The 26938-nt window shown below is 32.3% G+C and overlaps 2 protein-coding genes across 9 annotated transcripts in view; one reads left to right on the top strand and one right to left on the bottom strand.

Moving 5' to 3' along the window:
• LOC138137131 (proton-coupled amino acid transporter-like protein pathetic) overlaps positions 1–20519 on the top strand; it is a 34191-nt gene extending 13672 nt beyond the window's left edge. The window contains exons 2-6 of one of the 8 annotated variants that reach the window (XM_069056471.1): positions 16739–16800; positions 17459–17564; positions 17967–18104; positions 18161–18979; positions 19032–20519. In XM_069056471.1, the coding sequence (XP_068912572.1) occupies positions 18219–18979; positions 19032–19452 (1182 nt within the window). In that variant the 5' untranslated portion in view covers positions 16739–16800; positions 17459–17564; positions 17967–18104; positions 18161–18218 and the 3' untranslated portion in view covers positions 19453–20519. Of the gene's footprint in view, positions 1–3825; positions 3850–13199; positions 13356–16738; positions 17666–17966; positions 18105–18160; positions 18980–19031 lie in introns of those variants that run through there. The other 7 variants (XM_069056472.1, XM_069056439.1, XM_069056432.1 and 4 more) reach the window with 7 other exon arrangements.
• Positions 19907–25304, bottom strand: LOC138137184 (sensory neuron membrane protein 2-like). Its single transcript, XM_069056497.1, has 9 exons — positions 23956–25304; positions 23454–23611; positions 23258–23405; positions 22945–23199; positions 22670–22893; positions 22082–22278; positions 21901–22019; positions 21607–21732; positions 19907–21547 (listed from the first exon to the last, which is right to left on the bottom strand). The coding sequence occupies exons 1-9, from the start codon at positions 24082–24084 to the stop codon at positions 21386–21388; spliced, it is 1518 nt and encodes a 505-aa protein (XP_068912598.1). The 5' UTR covers positions 24085–25304; the 3' UTR covers positions 19907–21385.
• Between the last annotated feature and the right edge of the window lie 1634 nt (positions 25305–26938).

The raw sequence follows: 26938 nt of genomic DNA on the forward strand, positions 1-26938 counted from the left end.
AGGAGTATAAAATAAATTTGTAAACTGTCAGCTGGAATAGTGTCAAAAAAAATGACAATAAAGCTTGAACTATATCGAATTTTTCAAAACTGACAGAAATTTGATGTCCCACTTTTTTTGCCCGCAATAGTACAACTTGCAGCATATATCGTGCGTTCATTTAAATGTATCCTTAAAGTTGGCGTTGGAGAGTCGATTGAGAACGCACCACTCGTGGAAAAGCGTAGATTTAAACAGCTGATCTGTGATCATTTATAGACTTTATACGTATAGTGCGTTCACAATCGAGTCTTCAACGCCTACTTTGAGGATGAATTTAAATGAACGTTTATGTAGATAAAAGCAAACTATGTATTTTGTTATTAAGTGATATTCCTATATCAAAATGAAAAGATCAATAATCTGAACATAATTTGAAATTATACATGTGAATCTTCAACTATTTTCCATGAATGTACATATTTACATTCTGAAACATTTTACCTCTAATTGTTACTTTCCAAATTGACAGATTTTGAAATAATTCTCAGATTTGTTTCTCAACTTCCGGTTCAGATAAGATGACGAAATGTAATAATACATACTGTCGAATGTCCATCAGAAAAAAAAATGTATATTTTGTATTATTCAATAAAGCACAAAATTTTTGTTCTTTTTGTGCATATTTGATGAATTTTCTAACAGAATTTCGTATGGTTGTAGTCTTCTTTTGCGCACGACATATTCCTGAATTTCATTCACCTTTGTGCCCCCACCGCCCATATTGTTTAGTTATAGTAATTTATCAAGTGTAATATTTATTTATGACATTCTTTATTTGTTTGTGATGTAATTATTACTATTTACCATCAGTACTTGGAAGTCCCAGATCTAAGGTTTGGATTTAAGTAGAATACAGCTCATGCCTTATAGACCTCAATTTTCATATTCAAGGTCGGCCAAAATCTGGTGGCCGCACGTCTTTGTAATGTATGAGTATATGATATAAACTACGAGTACGATAGAACTTTGGCTGAGAGTGTACAATGTAGTAGTAAAAATGTCATTTGTGCCAAAACGTAAAATAGACGGTATGAGACCTCTACTAATTCGTTTGCTTATTGAAGTATGTATGTATTTAAAACTTTACTGATTGAGTCCAAGAAGTAAGAAGACATGAAAGAGGATTGTGTGCAATTTTATTTACAAAAATTATTGCAAAAATGAAAAATTGAAATATCATTCAGAATCAGGTAATTTGTCGCAAATGACGTAAAGGAGATATCAAAATTTGAAATTTTTAGGGCCAGTTTATGGAAAGAAAATTAAATATTTAATTCGAATTAAATTTTAATGCGCGAATAACCCATGAATCCGAAACTTCGATTGGTTCAATCTGATCACGTGTTCAGTTAATCTCGCATTTGATTACGATTAGTGGATGAGCTTTAGTCTCTTCTAAAAACAAAGATATTTAGTTATTGCGTTGCAGATTTACTGACCATTTCATATTATGTTTATTTTTTGAAATTCCATTTTGACGTTTAAAATTGACTTTATTAACCCCCTGACAGCAACGATAATAATATCGTTATTCGCAAATAGGACCACAAAGATGAAGGTTTCACGCTTCTGGAACGATCCACAACGTAGGTTAAGATAATATTTTCGTTCACCCTTTTGACCTGTTGATTTCTTCGTCACTCACAAAATAGTTTGTAGGTACTCCTTTTCGTATAATATTCTTGATTTTGGGGTTACCATTTTTTCGATCGCCTCTTTTGCTTGCGCTACAATGGCGTTGGCCCGATTTCAACTCATGGTCGCAAATAGGTGGTGCAGCGCGAATGTGTAGCTATCTTTGTCCTATACATTAATTACCAATATGCGTCATCTTTCTCAAACTTGCAATTTTGCGCCGATACAAGTTGCGATCGTTGCAGGTCGGAGAGTTCTCGTTAATCTTCCTCAGAAGTCAGAACTCGTAGAATAATACATTTTCTTCCCTCAATAAAAGAATGATGCGCACCCAAATTTACGGTTTGTTTGTAAAAACAAAAACACAAGCGGTTACCAAGAAAAGTAATATGAACCGCAACTATGATGTCTATGTTTTTTTTTTAATTAAAAATTCATTGAAATTACTTCTAATGGTATTTGGTCAAAATGAAATAAAATATTGTATAAACCACGTGACTTAAACCTGATTATTCGCGAATAAAAATGGTTTAACTCACTTGGTGTATAAATATCTATTATGAACAGTTTCTGTGGCTTTCAATTTTAAAATTTTAATTTGTGACCCATGGAAAATGCGGAAAGCTCCATTTGAGAACTAAGTATTATTTTCGAACACTTCACTTATCTATGTTTTTCTAACGTATTCATTTAAGGAAATAGCAAAGAAAATAATAATCGTAGAGTCCATAATAATTTACTTAGGTATTTATTCGCTTTTTTCTTATTGACACTTATTTTCCTAGAGTATGTTTTTCACAATTGAGGCGATCGACCGAACTTACCGAAATTCCTAATTCTCGTAACTGACAAAGTAATTACAACTCTCCTAGAATTGATATGAAACTTTTATTAGAATCGCGTGAATTATTTCATAAGGAAAACCTTTTATGGCGCCGTGGATATTGTTGATTATTATTTTTATTACTAATACTAGTTTAATGCCATTAATTATCAGTAATTTGTAGTCATTGTGTCATTTGAGTATAAGCCTAAAGTAACACGGACGATAAATTATACATCTTCATAGATAGCTAATAAATTGAATGTTCTTGATCTAGTTTCCTAAACAGCAACTGTTATTGATCAGGTTGTTTTCTTAATGTTCATTCATCCAGGCCAACATGTTTGTATACTAGTCAAAGCAGGGTTGGATTATTTTGATTTCGTTATAATGTAAAAATATTTTCAAGAGCATATAGCCGATAGGTAAGGTGATTATATGTACGAGTAAAACAACGCCAACTAAACTTGACTTTCCTTACAATAATTGATTAGAGTTTTTAAAGCTGTCATACTCTTATCATAGATCAAAAAACTTAGAAGGTCGTTGTATAGATACGCATATTAGAAATGGTACGTTTGTTTGTTTGTAATATACAGAGTGGACGTAAACAGTTTCTCCTCCCTCCTAAGTTTTGAACCAGGCAAGATAGAGTAATGGGATAAAAACTGGATTCAACGATTTCGAGTGTACCATTTTCTAATATAGGATTGAAGCGTGAATCTGCAAAGCTAGCCCTGGGAACACTATCAACTTTGAAGTTTTAAATAGCAAGGAAGGTCATGTAATACATCATTTGAAAGGTCTTTCAATTCAATTTTTAAATGCATAAATTTATTTTGGAGGTGCCAACGCTTGAATGTAGTTTCAGAGGTATGGCGAATAAATTGCACTTATACGTATTTTAGTTTTTTTTAGAAATTATTTAATGTAACGCGTTATACGAGGGGGTGTGTCTAGAGGTCTAGACGTCGTAACGCTCCTTCATTTCTTACGCCCCCGTGGAAACCTACAGTTCAATATAAATTTTGTGGAACATAATATTTTATAATAAGTATGTTCTTTTAACTTCAATGAAATCTTATGTAAATAAAAATAAATGATTGCTGTTTGTGAAAAGTAAGTACTGATTGTTTGTTGACTGCACATAAAGAATCATGGTCGACAAGTTAGTGAGAGATGAAACTTGTTCACCTCTTTAATGAAACTTTTCTCTTATGTCAGTACTGTAAAATCTCAAGCAAAGAACGTACTGACTATAGACTGATACGTTCAATTTGTAAATACATAGTACATATCTTAGTACATATCTTAAGGTAGAACAAAACAACTATTTTGCCTTTAGCCAAGTAAGTACATAATTGTAATTTAATGATGAAAACTGAATTGGAATTAATCGGTCAGTTTAGAAACAAAATGAATAGCTTAATGCTAATTGCTGGGTATTAATTTGAAAAGCATCACTACTCCTGAATTAATGACACTTATAACTTGACGGGGATTTGCAAAAAAAATCTTATTTACGTTATTTTTCACTGAAGGATCAGGGAAGGCGAAAAGAATCTGATCATCATAAACTAGCGGTACCTATTCAATAAGTTTGTGACTGGTGGTGTTTCTGCAATGACCGATCCAATTATAATTTTCTCTTGTACGATTGCGAAAAAATATAAATGACTATATACTATCAACAATGTAGTATAGTCAATGCTCATATGCACATACAGGGTGTATCTAAATTCGTGTGTGAATTTAAACATGTACCAGAGCTTGTTAAATGAAACGTTTATTCCATTTGATTTTTTTACGAAAAAACGTTACAAATTTATTTAAGGTCGAAAATTTGCTGTTGTACTATCGCGGCCAAAATACTTTGGTCGTCAATGTGACATAAATGATATTCAATTGTAAAGCAAGCTTTAGGATGTTTAACCTTATTTTTTATTGTTGTCAAAATTATTTTAATCTATCAGTGTCATACAGGTGGGGTAAATCCCAGCTGCGGAGGCAGGGTTCAAAAGCAAAAGATCAACATGGTCGCGGTTTAGACAACCTTCAGAAGCAAGTAAGACGATTCTATATTTATCAAAAACTGAATGTGCCATATTTTTGACAAGAATAATTTGAAATTGTCATGTATATTGACATTAATACTTGATTTACATTTGAAGTGTCAAAAAGTGACGACCAAAGTATTTTGACCGCGATAGTAATAGAATCGGAGCCTTGTCAAAAAATACATTGTTAAAGAAAAAATTAAATAATTAAAATTAAAATTCTCATAGTTACAAAAAAATAGAGACTAGTTAATCACACAAAACGACTGGTTACTTCTACAAAAATAATCTAAAAAAAAGATATCAATATATACCGGGTGATCAAGAAGGACTGTTTAAGTTGGCAAAACAATTAAGAACATTTTTTTATTCGGCTATTTACAACACTGCAACCGGATATGCTTTGTGGGTTTGTTTGACAGATATCTGACGTAGCATTAATAACGACAAAATGGTAGGTTATGACAGTAAAATTAACGACAAAATGAAATCAAATTTGGAATTTGGAATAATAATCTAAAAATTAACTAAAGGAAATTCTCGAAGTGCTCCCCATTTTGCTCTAAACATAAATTAACTCTTCTCTCGAATGATTCACCAGCATGTTTAATTTAATTTGAAATGTCAAATTTGACTTGTCACTGATGCGGCTGTCAGTGTGAAGTTACTCCAGTTGTACCATTTAAAAATAAAATTCCGCATTACCAACTTAAACAGTCCTTCTTGATCACCCCGTACAAACTTTTCTAAAAAGTAATTTTATATTGATGTTTATCTACTGTTTTTTGTATATACATAACTTAGATTTATTACTCATTAAATTAAGACATTTAGGTTGTAAATAGATTCTTCGTTTATTGTGAAATTGATACTACGTTACTTTTTTAAATTTTTAAAGTTTAAACCCAATAGCCAATAATAACAGTCATATTTTTTTATTTGTTGAAAAATTTATTTAAATCTAATAAAATTGTATTTTGTAGTAAAATTACTTTTATTATTTTCATTTATAAATAAATATTTTTTAAAACCACTGGTAAAATGTTTAACGCAAATAAAAATGTAAATATGTATGTGTAATTATTGTTGAATCTTCGTCACCGTTTTTGGAGATGTTATTGTCATACTGGGCAGTTTGAAGTTACCGAGCATTTTCTTGTCTTTTATTTCTGTTGTTAGTTTACTCGAGCGGTAAACATATTACAATCTTAAAAAATATTTTTTTGTCACTTCTGAAATACAAAATGCTATACGTCTAAATCTGCATTGCATATTGAGAATAAAAGGGAAATAGATGGCTGTTGGTTGTTCTAGATTAGAAATGATCTCTACGTAAACACCATTGCAAATATACCTATCTTATACATATGTAACGTTAAATGAGAAAATATTTGTTAGTCTTTTTGGGAGACGTCATTTATTACACTTGTCATAAAAGTATGGGATCTGGCAAAAAAATATGTTGTAATGTTTTATCATATTTTTTAATTAAACAAATAAATAAAATTAAATAACAATAATAGTAATACATTGAGTAATACATACCGGGTGTCAACCACCAAACCTGGCCATAGGCAAATTACACATATTAAAATAATATATGAGTTGCGAAAGTCTGTCTCAATTCTAAATTTCCACCAACACTGCATTCTACGTTCGAAATACAACCGGCAACTGTTTGGTGAAAAATGCGCCAGATTGTACGGAGTGATCAAGAATGACTGAGTCTGTTGGTAACAATGAAATTTGGCAAATTTAAAATTTACCAACGAAGGTTAATTTTTGTAATAGTATAAACATAACCTGCATAACCAAGAATGTTTTTAATGTCATCTCAAGTTAAAAAATCCGGTCAGTGCGTGGTCAATGCCAATTACTAGACAAAAATCACCAGTATTTTCAATTATTTCATTGCCAACAGACTCAGTCATTGTTGATCACGCTGTATTTGTTAGGTTATCTGTCAATTTCCGTTTTTACAACTCAAAATTTTAGAATAAAGGAAAAGAACGATAACATTTTTTAAAATGCGGCAAGTAAGTAGGTAGAAAATCAAATTCTAAAAGCAAAATAAACTTATGAACTAATTTTAATGTTTTCGAATCATGTTTATAAAATAATTATATTGCCAACTTTGGTTATTAAGAATCCTCAATTCAGAATTATTTTGCCAACATAATTCAACAGGTGGTGGAAATTTAGAATTGAGACAAACTATATGAAATATATTATTGTGTAATGTCATATTGACAGTTATAATTATCATCCGTACAAACAATGCCATCAGGAAACTGTTGATGTAGGTAACGTAGAAAGTAGAAATACTTTTGAAATTTGGAAAAGGGAAGAACGATCACAGAGTAGTATTATGCTCAATTATTGGGCAGATTTGACGAAACAATATGTTTCATAGCAACTCATATATTATTTTAATATGTGTAATGTGCCTATGGCCAGGTTTGGTGGTTGATACCCGGTATGTATTAATATAATCTCAGTTTTGTATGTTTTACTTCAATAGCGCTCATGGGCTTGAATAGTGGCGTAATTCGAAAAATCACTTTTTAAGATAAATGCGGTTAAATTTTTCGTTCTAATGGAAGTTGCAACTTGCGACTTCTTCTACTATTTGGCGATTCTGTATTAAAGATTAAGATATGCCAGTGTTACTGCTGGAAAAAAGCCAATTTGCCATGCTCGGACTTGTATAGCAACACCAAAACAAATTTTTTTGAGCTGTGTGCATTGCAGCACACGAGCGATATGTTTCGTTGTGTACATCGGTATTAAAAAAAATCTATGTCTAGCAATTTGTGAAGTAAAACTTGTATCAGTTTTATTTTTCTAAGCAATTCTCTGTTCATGTTGGTTATACATACGTTCCATAAATGCACGTTAATATGTTTAAATTTTAACTGTTTATATTTATTTATAATAATTTCTCTACATTTAAACCTATTAATCAAATAATGCAGATACTAAGAACAATGTATTGTTAAAAACGCAATGCTATTAACGTTACGACAGGAAAATTTACATCTAAATACGTGCGCAATTTCAAGAAACCGATACCTATACATAATGCGCTACGTTTTTATTGTTTATTTTTGCTTATGCAGATTATGTTTTTCGCTGTTTTTACTACACAAAAAATATTATTCTCCATTTTAACATTTTTTGTAATATTGTTAAAACTTTTGTAACAAAGTTTTCATTCGATTATGTTCTGAAACAAGAAAGTATGTACTGAAAAAAAGAGGGAACAGAATAATTCTATGTATTAAGTAATAATAGGTAATTCCTTTGAAAGCAATGCACTATTTTTATTTATGTTATGAATAATTTTTTGTTCTACGTCCAATTTTTCGCGTCATCTACGTCGAAGTGTATTCATTCGAATTATGTGTTATTTATCACCTCATTTATCGTAATTATTATTAAATCCGTTATATAAAAAGACAAGATAAGATCTTACGTATATTCGTTATTAGTAAAATGCTTCTGAGGTGATTCTGATTACTGATTAAGTGATTACTAACAGATCGTGTTTCGCGAAATTTGAGTTGTTATGAATGTATTAGTAGATTTTGAAGATGGCCAGCAGTTTTAACATTAAATAATTTTTTTCTTTATGAATCAAATCAAAATTGATAATTTTAAGAAATGTGACATGTACTTACTAAAGTTATACAAAATTAAAACCTCAGCATTTGGTATGTACTTCAATCATTTCTTCAGTTTTTGCTCTAGAAAAGTCTTGAATGTCCATTAATTACCTGTCTACATAATTTTCACGGTCGTCAAGTAATTTTTTTAAATGTGGGCATATTGTTATTAAATTAAATAACTACTTTTTCGTTTTTAATCTCACCTGCGTCGTGAAAAAATCGTACACCTAGAAAAATAATAAATTTATTTCTCTAGATGTATCGGGTGTTTATTTAAATTTATCCTCCAAGTTGGCGATTGTGAACGCACCACCCGTCAGTCTGTAGAATAAAAACACAAACACCGCAAAAATAAGGTATTTAAACAGCTGATCCGTGATTTGTAAATCCATTGTGCATTCACAATCGACTTTTCAACGTCTACTTTGAGGATAAATTTAAATGAACACCCGATATAACATACTACTTTGAGTACTTTGGTCCGAATACATTGTGTCATAAATAATCTTTAAAAGAAAAGCCAATTTTGATTATATCTATTTCCTACTAACTTCTACTCGTACACCAATGAATTTTGAATTTTGAATTCAATCTTTAAAAAGAAAGATAATAGGAATATCCTCGCCCTAACTGCGACTAATCTCTTAAGAACGTCAATTCATGCGTCAATGATTCACTAACCTGCTTTAAAAAAAATTTCGCATCAAGTGACTTGACAATGTTTACAAGCTGCTCTATATTTATACATTAGAGAAATTTCAACTCAACAATTTGGAAAAGAGTCAAAGAGGTGTTTTTTTGAAGTTATGTTAAGACAATTTTGTTTCTGTAATTAAAGATGTTACCATACAAATATTATTAGTTATTGTAAATGTAAGTATGTATTTACCAGGCAGTTGACTAATTACGTTATCCTTAAAAGCCAGCTTTAAAAGAAAATTCTGAGAGTTTTGAGTTAATGAAAACTAATTTGTTTGTGTGATGATGACAAGAAGGAAATTTTATAGTTTTATAAGTTGCTGAATATGAGCAATTCTCTTAGATTTTATGATAATTACTAGTTAGACCCTTTAATATAAAGTGAAATCTATATAAACAAATAGAACGACCAGTAGTTCTAATGGAAATAATAAATAAACATTTCGCTCATCACGAGAGTCTCGTCACTGCTGCTTAATTACCAAATCACCTTAAAATACACCAAAAAACGTAGGAGTTCAAAATGGTGACGCAACGTGAGCCACGTTTAGTTTAAAAATGGGCGCCTTTGGCATCGATTATTTGGATGACAGCCAGATAAATGTTTGTATATCATCTTCATTTGCAACACGCTCCTTTGATTTAACTGACGATGAGACGTACAAAGGTCGGAATAAACACAATTCATTATTGGCAAATATGGTAATAAGTGATCTATTTAAATGCTTAAAATAGAACAGAACAATTGGTTTGCACTTTTGACTTCAACGAAAATTCAACGTGATGTCTTGTCGCAAGCTTTTTCGTCATAGACCGTGAAGAACAACTTCCAACCACAGTAGATTTACTCATTCAGTAGGGACAGCTAGGGTCGGCACCTTTGAAGTTTCGTCAGCCAGATTTTTTAATAACATGGCGGTATTGGCGGTCCTTGCTAGAAAATGCCATAGATGGCAACACCATCGTTCGCGGCAATTTAATTCATTGCACTCAGCCAGACTTGAGTTCTGAGAGAAAACGCCATATGCATTGAGTTGGTGAACGACAAAGATGGACAATTGGAAAGATGCAAAAGTGCGCTACGGAGATTTTTCTATTTCTATGCGTCCGTTTTCACCGTCGGTTCTACATGGTTGGTTTTTGCGGCAAATAAAAAGGAACTTAAGAAACGGAAAGAAATTTTCTTTCTATCAAGATACATGGTTCCAGTACTGATCTCTAAAGGTGTTTTTTTTTTTTTAATTTGGCGTCGAAGTTGTTGTTGGAGAGGCGGTTGAGTCCGCACCACTCATGTAAAGGCGTAAGATTTAAACAGCTGATCCGTGATCCGTATAGCCCATTCACAATCGACTCTTCAACGCCAACTTCGACGCCAAATTTTAAAAAACACCCGTTGTAATGTAGAAATCAGGGCGTGAAGGCGCCAAAAACAGCAGCGCCACGCTACGAGCATCTTGTAAAGGACCGCCGCTGCGAAGACATGCGTATTCGAATTTGGCGATAACCGAAACAGCTCCGTGTCCCTACTGAATGAGTAAATCTACTGTGTTCCAACTATGCACGTTAGCCGTCAGCCACCGTCCGTTCATTAAATGGAGTCACTTTTCATTGCACATTCGAAAAGAATGATGTTAGAACAGGCAATACCTACGTGTTTCGTAAATAAGAATTTTACGTTCCGTCTAGTCTGGGAAATTAAACATTAACAGAGTAGTTATAATCTGGAATTATAAAATTTGAGATTAAAGGTAAACACAAGCAAACAAAGTTATTTTTTGTGTTTAAGATTTTTTATTATTATTAGCGAGAAAACAGTCATATTTGTTGTTATGTTTATCTGCTTTTCATTAAAAATAATAATTTTTACGTCAGTAACTACCAGTTTTTTTAATATGTATGTATTAACAATCCTTACATTTATAATTTTATTTTAAAACAAGTATGTAGGTATAATTGATAGTAGTTTATTTAATGAGTTCGTGTGTAAATTGGGCCTTTTTTCTCACAAGTGGGCCATTACTACAGGCCCACGAGTACCAAAAAAGGCCCAATTTACACACGAACGAGTTGAATACAGAGTTTTTTTGTTTGACGAGCCCCTTAAAGGCTCCAAATTACTTAAAATCTTTAAAATTAGCTTGACGTTTCGTTTTGACAAGTTGGGACAGTTATCAAAATCCGTTCACACAGGAGAAAATTTGTTTATTTGTTTATTTATTTCTAATTTTCAAGAATCATTTTTTAACTGTTTTTAAATCTGATGGTTATAATGTTTGCAGTGATATATGTATCTGTTTCAACTTAAAGTTTTGTACAATTACGTATTATACAGTGTGGACACTACTTATGGAATAAATTGAGTAATTTCAAAACAACTGACATTTGTCGAAAACGCTGAAAGAGGGCAATTTTTATTTCTGATAATACTTATTTTAATTTGCATCACTTGTTCATGACGTTATCCATTTTTGAGCTATGACGTTATCACCAATTTTTTTAAATGACAACCCTCACTTTTTTCTTCACTTTCTGATATAATGTACAGTCGATGGACAAATAAAACAGGGACAAAAATGACAAATTTTACTTCAAAAATTTAATTTAATTTTTAATGTAAAAATTCTTTTGTATGGGTTTATTTAAAACAGAAGATTTACGGAAAAAAATTCGCCCTGAAATCGAACAAATAAGCCCTGACATTATTAAGCCCAGTGTACTATGGCGGTCACAAAATTTTAGCCGCCACTATCTTGACATTCATGTAAAGTGTAAATAAACCTTTAGGAACTGTAACCCCACTTTCGATTCTTGTCATTTTGACAATTATTTTAAACTGTTTGAAATTCAGATATTCCAAAAATCCGACATGAATGAACAAAATTAAAGCAATTGTACATAGGGCGGCAGCGGAGTTCCTCCCGGCGGTCAGAAATTCTCAGGTCTTGTAGCAGGTACTGAACGGTAAGGGATTAGTGCTGGTGATAAGAATGATCGGGTTGAGTGATGAAAGTATCATTTTCATATTCCATGTTGAGTTTTTTTTTTAATGACTAGATAATATTATTGTTTAATATAAAAACAGTGCTAGGCTTTGTAATTTTCACAAAAATAAAGTTAACAGGGGGTTGAAAAATTACCATGTAAAACCCTATGGCCAGTCTTAAAAAAAACTCACTGTATACTCATATCATGTACGGTCGGTGGACAAATAAAACTGGGACACTTAAAATTTAATCTATGTAAATCAGACCATTGAATTGTCAATATATTTGTCAGTGTCTATATAATATGTCATACCAAAGTTAACCTATTTGTGATAAAGCCGTAATTAAACGATGCAAATTTGTACATTTTGACTTATGTGATTGTCATTTTTGTCCCAGTTTTATTTGTCCATCGACTGTACATAAATAGAGTATAATTTGTAAATGGCGAATGTCATTTTGCCCTTGTAAATAAAATTGTTTCTCCCTCTCATCAGAGTATTTATTGCCAATTTCAAGCAAAATACCCGCCATAATAATCTAGTCCGGCTACCACTCATCGACTACCTATCGCAGTAATCCCCGATAACCTCGGGATGAACTCGTCCGTTAAAAAGGGTTATGCAGGTAAAGAAGTGACCACCGGGAGGAACTCGGATACGCCCGTACATAGATAACCTCAGGAAAACGTTCTATTCAGTGGAAATGACAAAATAATTTTGAGTTTTGAAATTTACCACCCAAAAAATAACGTTCATAATCAACATGGTAATCATGATGACAATAAAGTATGGATTAAATTCTTTTTTTGAAATGACAGCCAATGACGGCTAAATATTTTGGCCGGCATGGGACAAAGTGTCGGTGAGTGCCAAATGGTTGGCGGGAGACAATTTCAACATTTGCATTAAATTTTATTGTTAACCTTAGATGTTTGTTTGTTTTTTTTTTGAGATCAATTAAAATTTTTACATTAAAAATTAAATTAAATTTTTGGAGTAAAATTCGTAATTTTCTCAAAACAATTGTTATGTGCGGTACCAATTTTTTTCATTCCATAAGTAGTTTCCATACTGTACATATTTTCAAAAAAATATATTGAAATGATATTTGCAGCGTTGTACAAATGAACTTTTACAAATCGGGTGTTTTGTGACATTTATTTACTTTTTCAATTTGAAGTCGTTTAGTCGTTGTACAAGTCCTAACAAGTTGTGTTGTAACGTGATTTGAGATTTCGTAGTTTTGAATTAGTTGAATATGACGCGTGCGCGTGCATCCCTCCTCCTTTCCAATATTGTATACTTAGGTACCGTAAGGTTCTTTATATAATCAAATTGCAACAAGCTTTTGGGGTACTTGCATGTGAGTTAGTGAGTGTTATCTATTAAAAAACAAAAGGATGTCGCATAAATCGGGATCTGTACCGCTAGATACGGCATGCAAGGTAATTGGATTTTTTTATTTTTTTAAGAGCGGGTTAAAATTAGGCGGCAAAATAACGTAATAAAGTGATTTTTGAATTGCTGCCAATTCTATTTATTATAATGTTATGTTCGTAACTGGTTTTAAGTAAATATTTTGTATTTATTTCCAATATTTTAGTCGTAGGAGTGTTCTTTTCCTTACCATTTTTTACGAAAAGGAAGTTGAACCACGGTAGGAAATCGAGCGATAACGTATTTCCGTTAAAAAAAATTGGAATGTTTATTTTACTTTTCTTCAAACGAAGTGAAATGATAACGTGGAATAACTGTTTCATCATTTTGGTGGAAAGTTTTATATCTCAATATTTTGTTGTCGTGAAATACGAGTTTTTTTGCAAATTGTCGGAAGTAAAGCAATTTGAATAACGCTCAATATTGCTGTGTATGCTTGAACACCGTACATAGCGGCATCTGGTCTCTGAAGAGTGGAAAATTACCAGCGGCAGAGGCGGTCTCGAAGTTCGCTCAACATTTTTTAGGCAGTTTTTTCAGATTCCAAGTTGTGTATGTAGTAATTTTTTTAGAGGTCTTTATAATTGGCTCGTAGACATGTGATGAGTTCGCGTAAGCAAAGATGATTTATTAATTAACGCAAAGTATCAATACATTACTTGTGTCGTCAGTCTGACTTCACGAGAGTGGTAGTTCCCTCATTTAGCGTTATTTCGAACCTTAAACAACTTTCACAACACGGCGACAACTTATTAGTTCTTTCAACTTTTTTCGTTATTATTTAAAATGCAAAAATTTCATTATACGGTGTTCAAGGTTCCATGTAATAATAATATGTATTAACATGGATGTTTAAATTTATTCAGAATTTCTAATTAATCCGATAATGAAAATTCAAAAAAGCTTCGCCGTGTAAATTCGTACGTTAGTAGAGACGACTTAAAATACCTAATTTCGGACTCCCTCCAGCTGAGCTCGAAACCGAAATAGAAAATTTTAACGTTACGGACAAAATTGTTTATTTGTTTCGTCATTTTCAGTCATAAATATTTATTATTGTCAAGAGTTGCATGGTCTGAAACAGCCTTGAGACACGTGGTTAATACCTCCTTCTGGGTTAGACCGAATTTTGGCCTAGAAAGCCAGTGGCGTAGCATACGTCAAACACTTCAGACCACAAAATTTAAAATTAAACTTGTTACGTAATCTTTTCCATAATATTCATTTTTTTGATGAAACGTCTATAATTTTTATGATCTTTAAAAACTATGTTTTAAGTCAAAATAATCGGGTTGCAAAGTATGCGTATAAGGTGCCAACAAAGGCGAGAGCTCCATCTATCATTCAACAATTTAGTAGGCACGTGTTAAATTGAACACGTTTTCTGGACCGCGTCCAGTATGTTTTAAATTCGAAATTCCCAACTCAAAGACCGCTTATTTTTTGTTTTATTGCTCGCTTTGAGTTCTCGAGTCTTTGTATTTACCGTGGAAGTTATCAAACATACGTGGTACGCATTTTTATCGTCATATTCATGTACATATTTGTTGCGACATATTTGTAGTTACAAGTAACAGTGACAGAATTTTTAATATTCATTGACACCAATCGAAGGATTACAACAATTCTTCTTGTTGTATGTAGGGGAGGTTTTTTTTTATTCCCTCGTCGTGGTACCGCGCCCCTTTATTCTCAGAAACGGGTTCCAGGAACTGGCCTCTATCTAAACTTTCCATTGTTGGTGCAAAAAATTTCTGCTGAACAGCGAAACGAAAGCTATTGTGCTGTTGATAATTTTTATACCACGTGTGTTATCTTAGTACGTAGGTAATAATGATGAACAGCCATATGTCGCTTAAGCGTTTTCTATGCAGTAAATTGACGCTGCTGATTCCTGATGGTGTCATATTTTTCCTTTTTTTATTAAGTGTAAAAAACTGGCAATATCTATTCACCTTCATATTCGTTAGCATCATTATCTCGGACAATAAAGCGTTTTATTTTTGTGTAATACATAAAACTATGAAGCCCGAGGGCCAAGGATTATTTATTTAGTTCAGTTGTTACTTTTTCTCCAGCTTTGTAATGCATTTCCTTGCTCTCTGATATTAAAGTTAAGGCTACAATAGAAATCTCAGAAAAAACAACCTTGTCTGATCAAGTTGTACCATAAATCGGAAGTTGTTCCGAACGAGTCAATGTCAGAAGAGCCAATTCCGCTTTATGTTATTTTGCCATGTTTCATTCTATTGTGTTCACTCTTCAGTAAACAATACAATCAAGGGGTGTGTATATTACGATCATGGAAATATAATCCAGAAGCTTGACTTAAGTTGCGTCAGGACGAATTATTTGTTTGGCACTTGCTTTTATGGATCAAGGCCGCAAAGTACGCAAGGCCGTGCAATGTTTTCTTCAAAGTTCGCAAAATTTGATTATGATAAAAATACTGAATAATAAGTGGAAGGTATTTAGGTCGACGCCACCATAACCAGGAGCCTTATTCCTGTCTACCAAATTTATTTGCTGTTGTTCCTAAGTTTCGTGAGGGTTGAAATTTTCATCACTCGAATACTTGTGTGTCTGACTATTTTTAATTAGAGCGTGACACAAAAATGGGTGAAGTAGTTAGAAGTAATTGGAAAGGTAACTTGAGGATTACCAAGAAGGTCATTTACCTGCAACTAAAACTGCGCAATTTATAAATTCAGAGCCGGTGCAGCAGAATAGAAAACTCTGGAATGTTAACAAGTTAGTGTAGTCATAAAACGATTTCTATTTTACATTGGGACTTTATAATAAGTGTAATTTCACCCATAACGACGCATTGTGTCCAAGAGAAATTGTATATTATATTTTACACAAATTTTATTGCTGCTGCAGATCAATCATTGTTTTGAACAATGGGAATTATTTAGTCAAATATCGTCTTTGAAATTAGTCTACTTCAACACAGGTACGAATTATTAGTTGAACCGAACAATTGTCACATTGTTACTGACTTATGCAACAGCAGAAACGTCAGCAGCACGCAGTGGCTGCAAATTGCGCTGACTTTTTCTTGTGGGCTGTAACTATGAAATCTTTATTCGCCCATAAAAATTTAATTTCATATGTCACAGTCATGTTGTGAGTAGTGTTTTAATAACACAAAGGTGTCTTATCAAATCAATTTACCAATTTTTTTGTGTACTACAATTTCAGTTTCGGACATTTTTTTTGCCATTTATATTTAATTTTAAACAAACTTTGGTTATCAAAAACTACTGCTCCCGTCGGTAAATATATGGTACATATATTAAAATATAAAAATTGGGTAACCTTTTTCAAGTACGCAAATAAGTATTTGATCTTTGTGATGAATTTTTGTGAACTTGGAAATTTGTTTCAGCCAAAACTCATAGCGCAACTAGACCAGAAAAAGGGTGGTGTTAACACAGTTGTAATGACTAAGTAAGTACAAAAGCTCCATCTCTTAATAATACATTCATTCACCGACATCACAATGCTTCTTTTTGAAGGTATCAAATTTTTTACTTATATCAACAGAAATCAAATTATTTAATTACAGACTAGTACTGGTGATTGGACTTGAATGATTTAAAAACCATGTATATTTGCAGGCAATTTCTGTTAGGGCGCTTTTTCCTTTACCATCATGTACAATTCAGATAATATTGAAAAGATAAATGTTCGATTTTTATTCCAATTCATATCAGAGCCACGTTGTTAGCATTACCTTACCTTACCCCATATTTGTAGCTTATCGGAATAACTAAATATTGGTTCTGTTATCTGTTGTAATGTAATAACTTGCTCTATTCAGTTGTATTTTATGTTGTGTAATTCATAATTACATGTTGGAACTAAAAAGAAGCGTCAAAAAAGCAAAAATTTTTCAGAAATGTAAACTTTGGGTGTTTATAAACATTGATATATTTATCGTAAAATTTCTAGAATTCTACATTATGGTTCTTTATTTGCAACACCTCGGTTTTTTACTAATATACTGCTAAAAAGATCAAAGCGAATCATTTTGAGTGATAAAACTAGGGTGTCATGCATATATACATGGTTTGATCACAGTGTTGTTTTGATTATATTTTGTAAGTTTTGTAAGATTATTGGCATATACCGGAGCTGCTAGAAGTGCTTCTACCGCACCTGTTGCGATGTGGTTGTGCTGGGGAGCTACGGAATTAGAAGGACGATCAACGGTACAATTACCTATATTTCTTAAGTTTAAAAGTACAATTTGTACAGAAAAGTATTGTAGACTTACAAATTCAAGTTTTATTCCTTCCTTCAGTTGTTGAACGTAAATATTTTTTTTACATTTACATTCTTTCAAACTCATCCATCAATGTTCTCGTCCAAATTCCAAGGTTTGAGCCAATTAATTTTTATAGATTATCGTTACGTCTCGACAATAATCTTCTCGTGATTGCATCATAAAGCCAAATCAGGTGATTATAAACGTTGGCTAAAACTTACAGGAAATCCCGTTTTCCACATTCCATTTCACAATTTCTTGATATACAAACTAATATATCTAACATCTATCTTAACTGCTATGCAAGCAAGTAGGGTTCGCGAATCTAATTCAAATTGTGTTTCAGTTATAAATGTGAAAAAAATGAGGTATCTGTGCCTTCCGCTAATGGCTCGACAGTACCTTTGGTTGACTCCGCACGGAGAGATGAGGAATTGGGAGATTACGATCCATTTGCCCACCGTAAATTGGAACATCCTACATCGTAAGGAAACTACTATCTTCTGGAGACAAATCTTTAAAAAACATTTTTTATTACAGTGATTTGGATACCCTGATTCATTTACTAAAAGGAAGTTTGGGAAGTGGAATCTTGGCCATGCCTATGGCTTTTGCGAGCGCAGGATTGTTTTTTGGACTGTTTTGTACATTGGGGATTGGGATGATTTGTACTTACTGCGTTCACGTATTAGTAAAAAGTGCACATGCGTTGTGCAGAAGAAATAAAGTACCCGCTTTAGGTTACGCAGAAGTAGCCGAAGCTGCTTTTTCGGCAGGTCCACGATCTGTCCGTCCGTGGGCGAAATTTGCCAAAGCCATGATTAATCTTTTTCTTGTAATAGATCTTCTTGGCTGCTGTTGTGTGTATGTTTTGTTTGTCGCAGAAAGCATAAAGCAAGTCGTTGACAATTACACCGAAGAAAGCACCCACCAGGACATGAAAGTGTACATGGCATCCTTGCTTCCGCTTCTCATTCTGATGAATCTCATAAGAAATTTAAAGTATCTCTCTCCGTTATCGATGATTGCCAACATTCTAGTTGCTGTCGGGATGGGAATTACATTCTATTACCTCATAGTGGATATGCCTTCGTTGGATGAAAGACCTAAATTCGTTGAATTTACTAAACTGCCGAAATTCTTTGGCACAGCCATATTTGCCTTGGAAGGTATCGGTGTAGTCATGCCCTTGGAAAATAACATGAAAACTCCTACCCACTTTATCGGCTGCCCTGGAGTGTTAAATACTGGAATGTCTGTTGTTGTTCTTCTTTATGCCGCTACTGGTTTCCTCGGCTATCTAAAATATGGACCAGAAACAGCTGCCAGCATTACATTGAACTTGCCAAAAGACGAAATGTGAGTAAAAGTCGAATATAATTTTGCGTAATCTAACGATACAAATTTTCAGATTGGGTCAATCCGTGAAACTAATGATTGCAGTTGCTGTATTTTTCACATATGCTTTACAGTTTTATGTGCCAATGGAAATTATTTGGAAAAGTTTGAAAAGCTTGTTCGTGTCAAGACCAAATCTGTCTGAATACGCTATCAGAATATCTTTAGTTTGCGCCACAGTAGTGATTGCCATCTGTATTCCGGTCCTTGATGAATTCATTTCTTTAGTAGGAGCGGTATGTTTGTCAATGTTGGGTTTGATTTTCCCGGCTATTATTGAGTTGGTTACGTTTTACGAACGCCCTGGTCTTGGTCGGTTTAATTGGAAGTTATATAAGAGTCTTTTCCTGATCTCGTTCGGCTTGTTAGGTTTCGCTACAGGAACATATGTTAGCATTCAAGGAATCATTAATAAATTGAGCGCGAGTTCATAATAATTGAGCGGCACTCTATCGTCTCTATTGCAGGGGGTCATTACTGTTCAGCTGGAGCTCTTCGGAAGGCTCGTTAAATTTTTGTACTGTACGTAAACAAAACAAAACAAAAATTTAATTAGCCTTGGAACGAGCTCTGTCTAGAAGGGTTTCAAAGTGACCGGCTGGAACCCGGTAGTTGAAAACACCAAACAATAAAATTGTGGAAAACGTTTTGATTCTCTGTCATTAGTTTTAGTTACAAACTAAAGCACCAAAGGGGACGTTTAGATGACGCTTTATTCTATTAGTGTTTAAAAATGTAGACTGCAAGTACAATCTGTGATTGCTAAAACAATATTATCTTTATTTCATTATCTTCGTTTCTTGCATCGATTCCTTTATTTTGATTTTTACCTTTTTGTATAGTGAGACATTCTATCAATCATTCAGTTATTTATATGTATCATTGTGATTTTTTTTTTTTTAGAATATAAGTTTACTAACCATCAAACTGTATTTCATTTGTAGGTGTTTTATCTTCGGTTATCACGTCAGTATTTTAACTTCAACTTGTTTTTCCACCAAAAATTGTTACCGGTAAACGCCCATACTAAAAGAAATGCAGTTTTTAATCATAAAAACAGTATTTAGTTCCAAAGGAACTGTGACTTGACGGTGCCTTATTATATATATATATATATGTAAATCCCAATCTGGTTTTTTCCAGAAAAAGGAGCATAGTTAACAAAGTAATTTGTTGGAAAAATGATTTATTTTAGGTATAATATTTTTATGTTCCTTAACACTTCAAAGCTTACAGAAAAGGTCCAAAAATTTTATTTACGGATTTTCGGTTGTCAGAGTCAAAGAATTTATGTATTGAGCGAGTTTTACAATATACGAGAATCAAAATTTCTGCTTTCATAACATTCGTCACGTATTGTTTCTTATGTTAGTTTAACAGAATTTAAGCTTAATACATAAATTAATTTATAACTCGAATTAAGTCAGAAGTTCCGATTTACTTTTATTACATTGATATTGAATAACCTATTTAAAAAAATAAACTATTGGTTTTTTGATTATGTGTGTAATTTGATTTGTATCCTTTCCCTCGTTTGTTATTACTGTTAATAGAAAAGGGATGGTTTTATTTCTGATTACAATTTAATTGTTATAGAACTTCGACTAAAATTATAATGTAAACCACCAATTTATCTTTTTTTTTGTGAAATTTTCGATTTAAGCTCAGTTACGAACCTGAGGATGAGGATTATTTCGGTAGAATTGATTTTAAAAATTGGTATTTTTAAAACTTTTTCTAAGTAATCAACAATCTAAAAAATCATTCTTGTAACGAAAAAAACGAAATTAAAAAATCTTCGATTAGCCATATCACCCGATGGCAGATGACCATGGCATTGTTTTGTTTTACTTTTATTTACACTACATGGAGATGCCACAGGATAGACATACTTTGATTCCTTACAGCTTGTGTAACATTTTATCTGCTCAGTATCTGAATAAGTAGGTACACGTTATATAGCTGTACAAGGGAACAGGAATGAAATTATTGAAATCTTTTAAGGTTTCTAAACATATTCAGTAATAGTTTGAAAATATTTTTTTATTTACTTGCTGCAAATCAGCCCGCTCCTGATTTTGATGAGGATAGGTAATTAAAAAAAATGGTGAGCAGTCACCTTCTCATGGCCATCTCACCCAGAGTTAGGTACCATAAATAATTTGTAGCCGAGTTAAAAAAACTTAAAGATTTCAATCTTTCAGAGAATGGATTAACGAGTTAAATTGTAAACAACCGATACATTTTATTTCAACCTTTTGTATTAGGTGTGGATCATTTACTAACACAAATTCTGGAATATAATTGAAACAAATAGATACCTACTAAAATACTTTTTAGCAGGAATATAATGTGAATATGCCCTTACTACATCTTATTAACCCGTTTGTAGATTAAATAAGCACCTAAACAAGAAGTAATTATTATACTGCCTGCTAAAAGAGTCCACTTGAGGATGTTCAGCAGAGTTACTTTATTAAAGTACATATCTTCTAGCTTTTTAACATACTTATTAGTAAGTGAAACACCCTGTAAAAATTATAGGAGCTTATGTAAAAAACTAAATATTTCTTAACTTCAATACTCACTTCCTCTATCCAAAGTAGGGGTAAAACAACCCTCGGAAGCTTTTCCGTTTGCTTAATTTTATTAATAGGTCGAAGTACAGAATTTATTTGAATTCGTTTCATTCCTTGTAATGGTGTTCCGGTTTCCTAAAGCAAATTACATTGATTCTTATTATACTAGCATGGAACTAAAAAATGAATATTTGATGTTTCACTTAAAAAATCTATATTTACCAAAATAGGAATATTTAAAGAAAAAAATACTACACGTATTTGATTTATTATGTAGAAATGTTTTATTTATTTTAAATTTACCGGCTCCACTTTTAAAAACGTTCTGTGATTTTCTTCGTTTGAATTTAATCCAATTACACCTTCTGAATAGAATTCATCGGCCCACAGAAAATGAGGAAATGATAATAAAACAGGAACTCCTAAGTCAGTACATAAAAATGTTGTTTACCTACTTGTTCTCAATAAAAGTAAATTCACTTACCAGTACAAGGTTGCATATCTATTACACCATCTAAAAAACACGTATCTTCTCCATTGACCCCTTTAGTCTGTTCTGTACAAAAGCAATCTTCCTCCTTTAGCGTTGTGCTAGCTCTTAGGGTTAAATTATTTGTTGCAAACGTATAACCCTTAACGCCTTTATAAAATTCTTCTTTTAAAAACTGAATTTCTATATATCTATAAAGTGGATGTAAATTTGAGAACAAAAAATTTTCATTCTGGTAGGTAGGTAGGTACCTATCAATTACATTCACAAGGTCAATTTAAAGGTGGTTAAAGGGCTAAGCTTATAATGAAATGTTTAATAGATATTTAATATCGTATTCCCTGAGTAAATTTTGACAACATAAATAAAACATTACTATCTAAAGAAAATTTTAAACGTTTACATAGGTAACAATTAGCTCATCTAGGTGGAGATGACTGACTTGTTAACGTATTGATATTTTATGAATTCACAAATATAACATTGCAGGTGAGTACATATTTAAAAAAGAAAATTTATTGGTAGGATTCTTATAGTATTTTGCGTTTTAAAGATGTACCTACTTTATTGTACAGATCTTACCTACAAATGTCTGTAGAATAAATCTGAAATATAGAATCTTTACTAATTTGAGGTGGGTACAAAGTTGAATCAGTTCCTTTAACTTCATCGCAACTGGAATTTGCATTACTTTGTTTCCAGTAATGAGTGCGAGTTGAATTATTTAATCTCACTATCTGACCTAATGTTTTTACGTCGTTGATGCCCCTTTTAATCGTATACAGACCATCATTTGAATTAACTTTCTGAAACAAATGTTTGCACTTGTGACGATACACTTTGATGTCTTTATTTACATAATTAAAAAAAGAAAACTGCAATGCCCCGTCAGTTAATATATCAACATTTTTTTTTCGTTCGGCTATCTTGCAAGCAATAGTTCTGCGTAATTCACACAATGAAAAATGGCGAACACAGAATCGGATTCCGTCAAATAAGATATCTTTAACTTTAACTTTGACAAAAACGGAATCAAATTCAGGAAATATGTCACTAAGACAGCTACTTAGAACACTCGTTTGGCCGTATTTTTCTGCGATTTGCAAAATGCTCTGAAATATTTGTTAAATACATATTACATGTCGTTTTAAATAAACTGTATAATGATACCATCATGGGAGCATTCAGCATTGTAACATAGTCTTCATCTGAGAAGTTACCAGAAGCTTCATTATCAAATTCAAAGTTTTCAGTTTGAGTATATGACACAGTGTCTTCTTTTTCATCCGTGTAAAGAACAGTCTTTTTTCTATATTGTCTACAAAAAATGGGTTTACTTAAGAAAAGTAAGCAAAAGCGGTAATACTTATAAATGTAAGGACCAACTTCTTTGAGCACAGGTTTCTCACCATTCACTACATCCACCGAATTTTCAACATTGAAAAAATATACTTTAAAAGTAACGGGAAAGGGCAATTCCAAAAATCGCTCGTATTGTTCGGACCCTTCTACTAACTGAACATTCTAAAATTCAAGCAAATGCAATATTTAAAATAAACTGTTGTCATTGTTACAATGTGGAGAAACTGCTAACTATTTTACCATTTTGTCAACTGTAATATTATAAGTACCTAACAATTTTTTACATGAATAGAACTGGTTAAAAAGGAAATAATTTTAACATGCTAGCTCACTTATTTATTGCGTTGGACTAGCCACTCAACCATAGTAAATAGGTACCTAAATCATTGGCCAAGAAACTCGAAAGCACCCAATACTTCATTTGGAGTAAAAGGACATATAGAGGGAAAGAGCTTACTTATTTTAATTAATAATAATAATATTTAATATTAATCATAGATACGTACCTTATAAATTTCATTTCTTATTACACTGGGAAATATCTGAATAATCAAAATGATTGACAAAATAATTAGAGCTGAAGAAATTATTAAAAAGAAAAGAATGATTTTTGAATTTATAGACGGAAAAATCATGTTAGATGGGGTATTTCTTTAACAAAATTTTCACTACAAATGTTGAGTACCTACTAGAAAGCAAATGTAATTTGATAAGATTATTTCTTCATACTGTCTTCATACAAATAATTTTCTATTGTTAAAAATGTATTTTTATTTACACTAAAAACCTACTTTATAGAAGTACCTGAATAATATTACTAATCAATATTACGCAAGTAAATCAATAGGCACTAAATACATAGATCTTTTTTAAATAAAAAACACTTCTTCACGAGGTTGAATTCTTACACATTGTATTATAACACCACGTTTTTATTTATATTTTTATAAAACTAAGTAGGTACGTTTGCAGCAAATTGTGGTTGTAGTGTAACTATTTTTCAATTAATTTATCTTTACGTGTACCTACCTATCTACCTACCTTCACCTAGGTATGCCTACAATATAATTTTCGTGCTTTATCTCAAAGTGAATTTAGTTTATGAGGCAGTTATTATTATGTAGTTGTTAGTTGAATACTTCGCTGGCGCATGTCGTTTGAATACCTAAGTAAAAAAATATTATTGCAGAGAAAATATAAACAATTAAAAGAAATCAATATTTTTTGAAAATACGTAGGTAGGCACTTGTAAAATAACTAGGTACCTACGTACAATGTTTCTCCATTTTAGTGGTATCATATTAAAAAGAATGTTTATTGATGGCAAAAAAACAGTCATTTATGTAATTAAAGAAGAAGAAAAATTCCAATAAACATTAAAAAAAGTGACAAAAAGTTGAGGTAGATACTCCCAGACAATCCACATTTTTAAGTGTAAAAGTTAATTTAGACATACGACAATGGGCCGAATACACCATATTAGGTCCAATGAAAAGGAATGCTTAGTAAATGAGAATATCTGACACAAAGATATGTAAATGGAATATGCTGTTTTGCAAATGCAATGCAATTTTGAATGAATGAATAAAATTCTACAAATTTATAATAACGATAAGCCATAATAACCAAAGATATTGAAAAATTAAAGCATAAAATGAGAGAATGTAGGCTTTGAAGACCGTTCGCCATGAAGCTGATGGGTGATGCTGTTAGTAGTAAGATTAACGAAACGTCATTATTTCCATTTTAATGACAGGGGCATCACCGCGATTAGGATACCTATAAACTTTTTACAAATTTCTGCTGAACATTTTCAGTTCTATCTATACAAACATATTATAAAATTGTAGAACTAGAAAATATTAGACCAATATTATATTGTACTTTCAATATGGCGGAATGTCATAGGCCTCATAGTGCCTTTTGTCCTCACCTGTTTTCAGTGTTTTCAAGTCTAGGCTCCACCTCGACTAGGAAACCCAGACTCGGACGAAAAAGATGCACTTTTTGGCCTTGATACACAAATAACTATTTTCTAACACTAATATCTTATACTGTTTCCATGGTGCATTTGAGCTCACACCTTATGTTTCTCATAAAATACGCTTGTCTCTATAAGACACGTCGTCAATAGCAACGTATCTTATAGAGTCATAAAATACGCTCACACACATCATTCAAGTAACATTTTATTCATCATTTTTACAGTAATTATCACAAAAGTGAAAAGTACAATTATTGAATTGGAATTGCCAAATTAGCTTCGTGCTCTTGTTCCTAACATCTTCTTCTTTAACTTCTGCTGTTTCATCCAATGCAAGTGCCCGGCTATCGAAAATGGCAATCTTTACATTTTCTTCAAATGATTCTTGCCGTAGTGTGAATTAACTTTTAATGAAGTTCTACACGCTTACCCCATATCAAGAAAAGCCAAAATGACATCTTCCGTTACCTCCGTGATGTTTATTGTTCCGGCCTTGAAACGAAACATACACCTTTTCGTATGCACTTTTAGACTTCATTTGTAACAAATTGCCCCTTTTTTCTTATTTCTTCTGGAACGTTTTGGCACATTTCAACGATGAAAATTTTTTTTTTCCAAATTTGTTGATATTATTACCATAGTACCCACGGCAACCTCCGCATTTTGTGTATTGTGACGCGCCTCGAATAATTTCTGAATTTAAAGTTGACTCAAGTTGCAAAAAACCACTTGGCATTTGCAACAGCACTTTTATGGCATTAGTCATTTGAAATTACTTTAAAACTGTACTTATATGGAAAATATCCAACCCAAACTATGATTTTCTGGTCCCTTTGTGCCTTTATTTGGTTCAAAAATATGAAAAAAATGCTGTTGCAAATGACAAGTGGTTTTTTGCAACTTGACTCAACTTTATTAAAATTTCTGATAAGATGTTAGTGTTAGAAAAAATCTTGAAGACAACGCGGGTTTTATAGTTTAAAAATCTCGATCTATTAAATCCTCGCTCCCTGCGGTCGCTCTGATTTAAACTACGATCTCGATTTTTAAATCGTCTATAAAACCCTTGTTGTTTTAATAGCTATTTTACACTGAATTTTTATTGGGATGACTTATTTTCGTACGGTTTCATTCAAGTATTCAACCAATTTAAGGGCACGTTCCCTTATTCGGTTAGAAACGGTTTCCCCCCACTTTTACTCACTTTTTGAGTAACACAGTTTACGCGAAAACGCAGCGATTATTTTATAGTGTTATTCCCCTAAGTTATTTGTTATAAAATATTAATTAAAAAGTTTAACAATTTCCAGTTATTCAGTTTTTCACTTCTATGAGTTCTGTGTATTTCTAAGTCTATGTGCAGTGATATGACAGCAGACGCCACAAATATGGATTTATTCTTTGTGTTAATGGATTCGTTTTTTTCGAACGATACTGAAATAATCGTTTTGAAAATGCATGAAACTCTTTTTAAGAAAAGGAAATTACTAAAAAGAATTAGGGAA

The sequence above is a fragment of the Tenebrio molitor genome, chromosome 1, assembly GCF_963966145.1.
Source record: "Tenebrio molitor chromosome 1, icTenMoli1.1, whole genome shotgun sequence".
Taxonomy (NCBI): Eukaryota; Metazoa; Arthropoda; class Insecta; order Coleoptera; family Tenebrionidae; genus Tenebrio; species Tenebrio molitor.

What these genes read in the sequence shown, in the direction of transcription:
- LOC138137184 (XM_069056497.1), bottom strand. Translation starts at nt 24,084, where the DNA reads ATGATTTTTCCGTCTATAAATTCAAAAATCATTCTTTTCTTTTTAATA. An exon ending in GTTGGTCCTTACATTTATAA is followed by an intron (nt 23,406 to 23,453) that starts GTATTACCGCTT and finishes CATTTTTTGTAG; the next exon opens with ACAATATAGAAAAAAGACTG. An exon ending in AGATATGCAACCTTGTACTG is followed by an intron (nt 22,020 to 22,081) that starts GTAAGTGAATTT and finishes GTACTGACTTAG; the next exon opens with GAGTTCCTGTTTTATTATCA.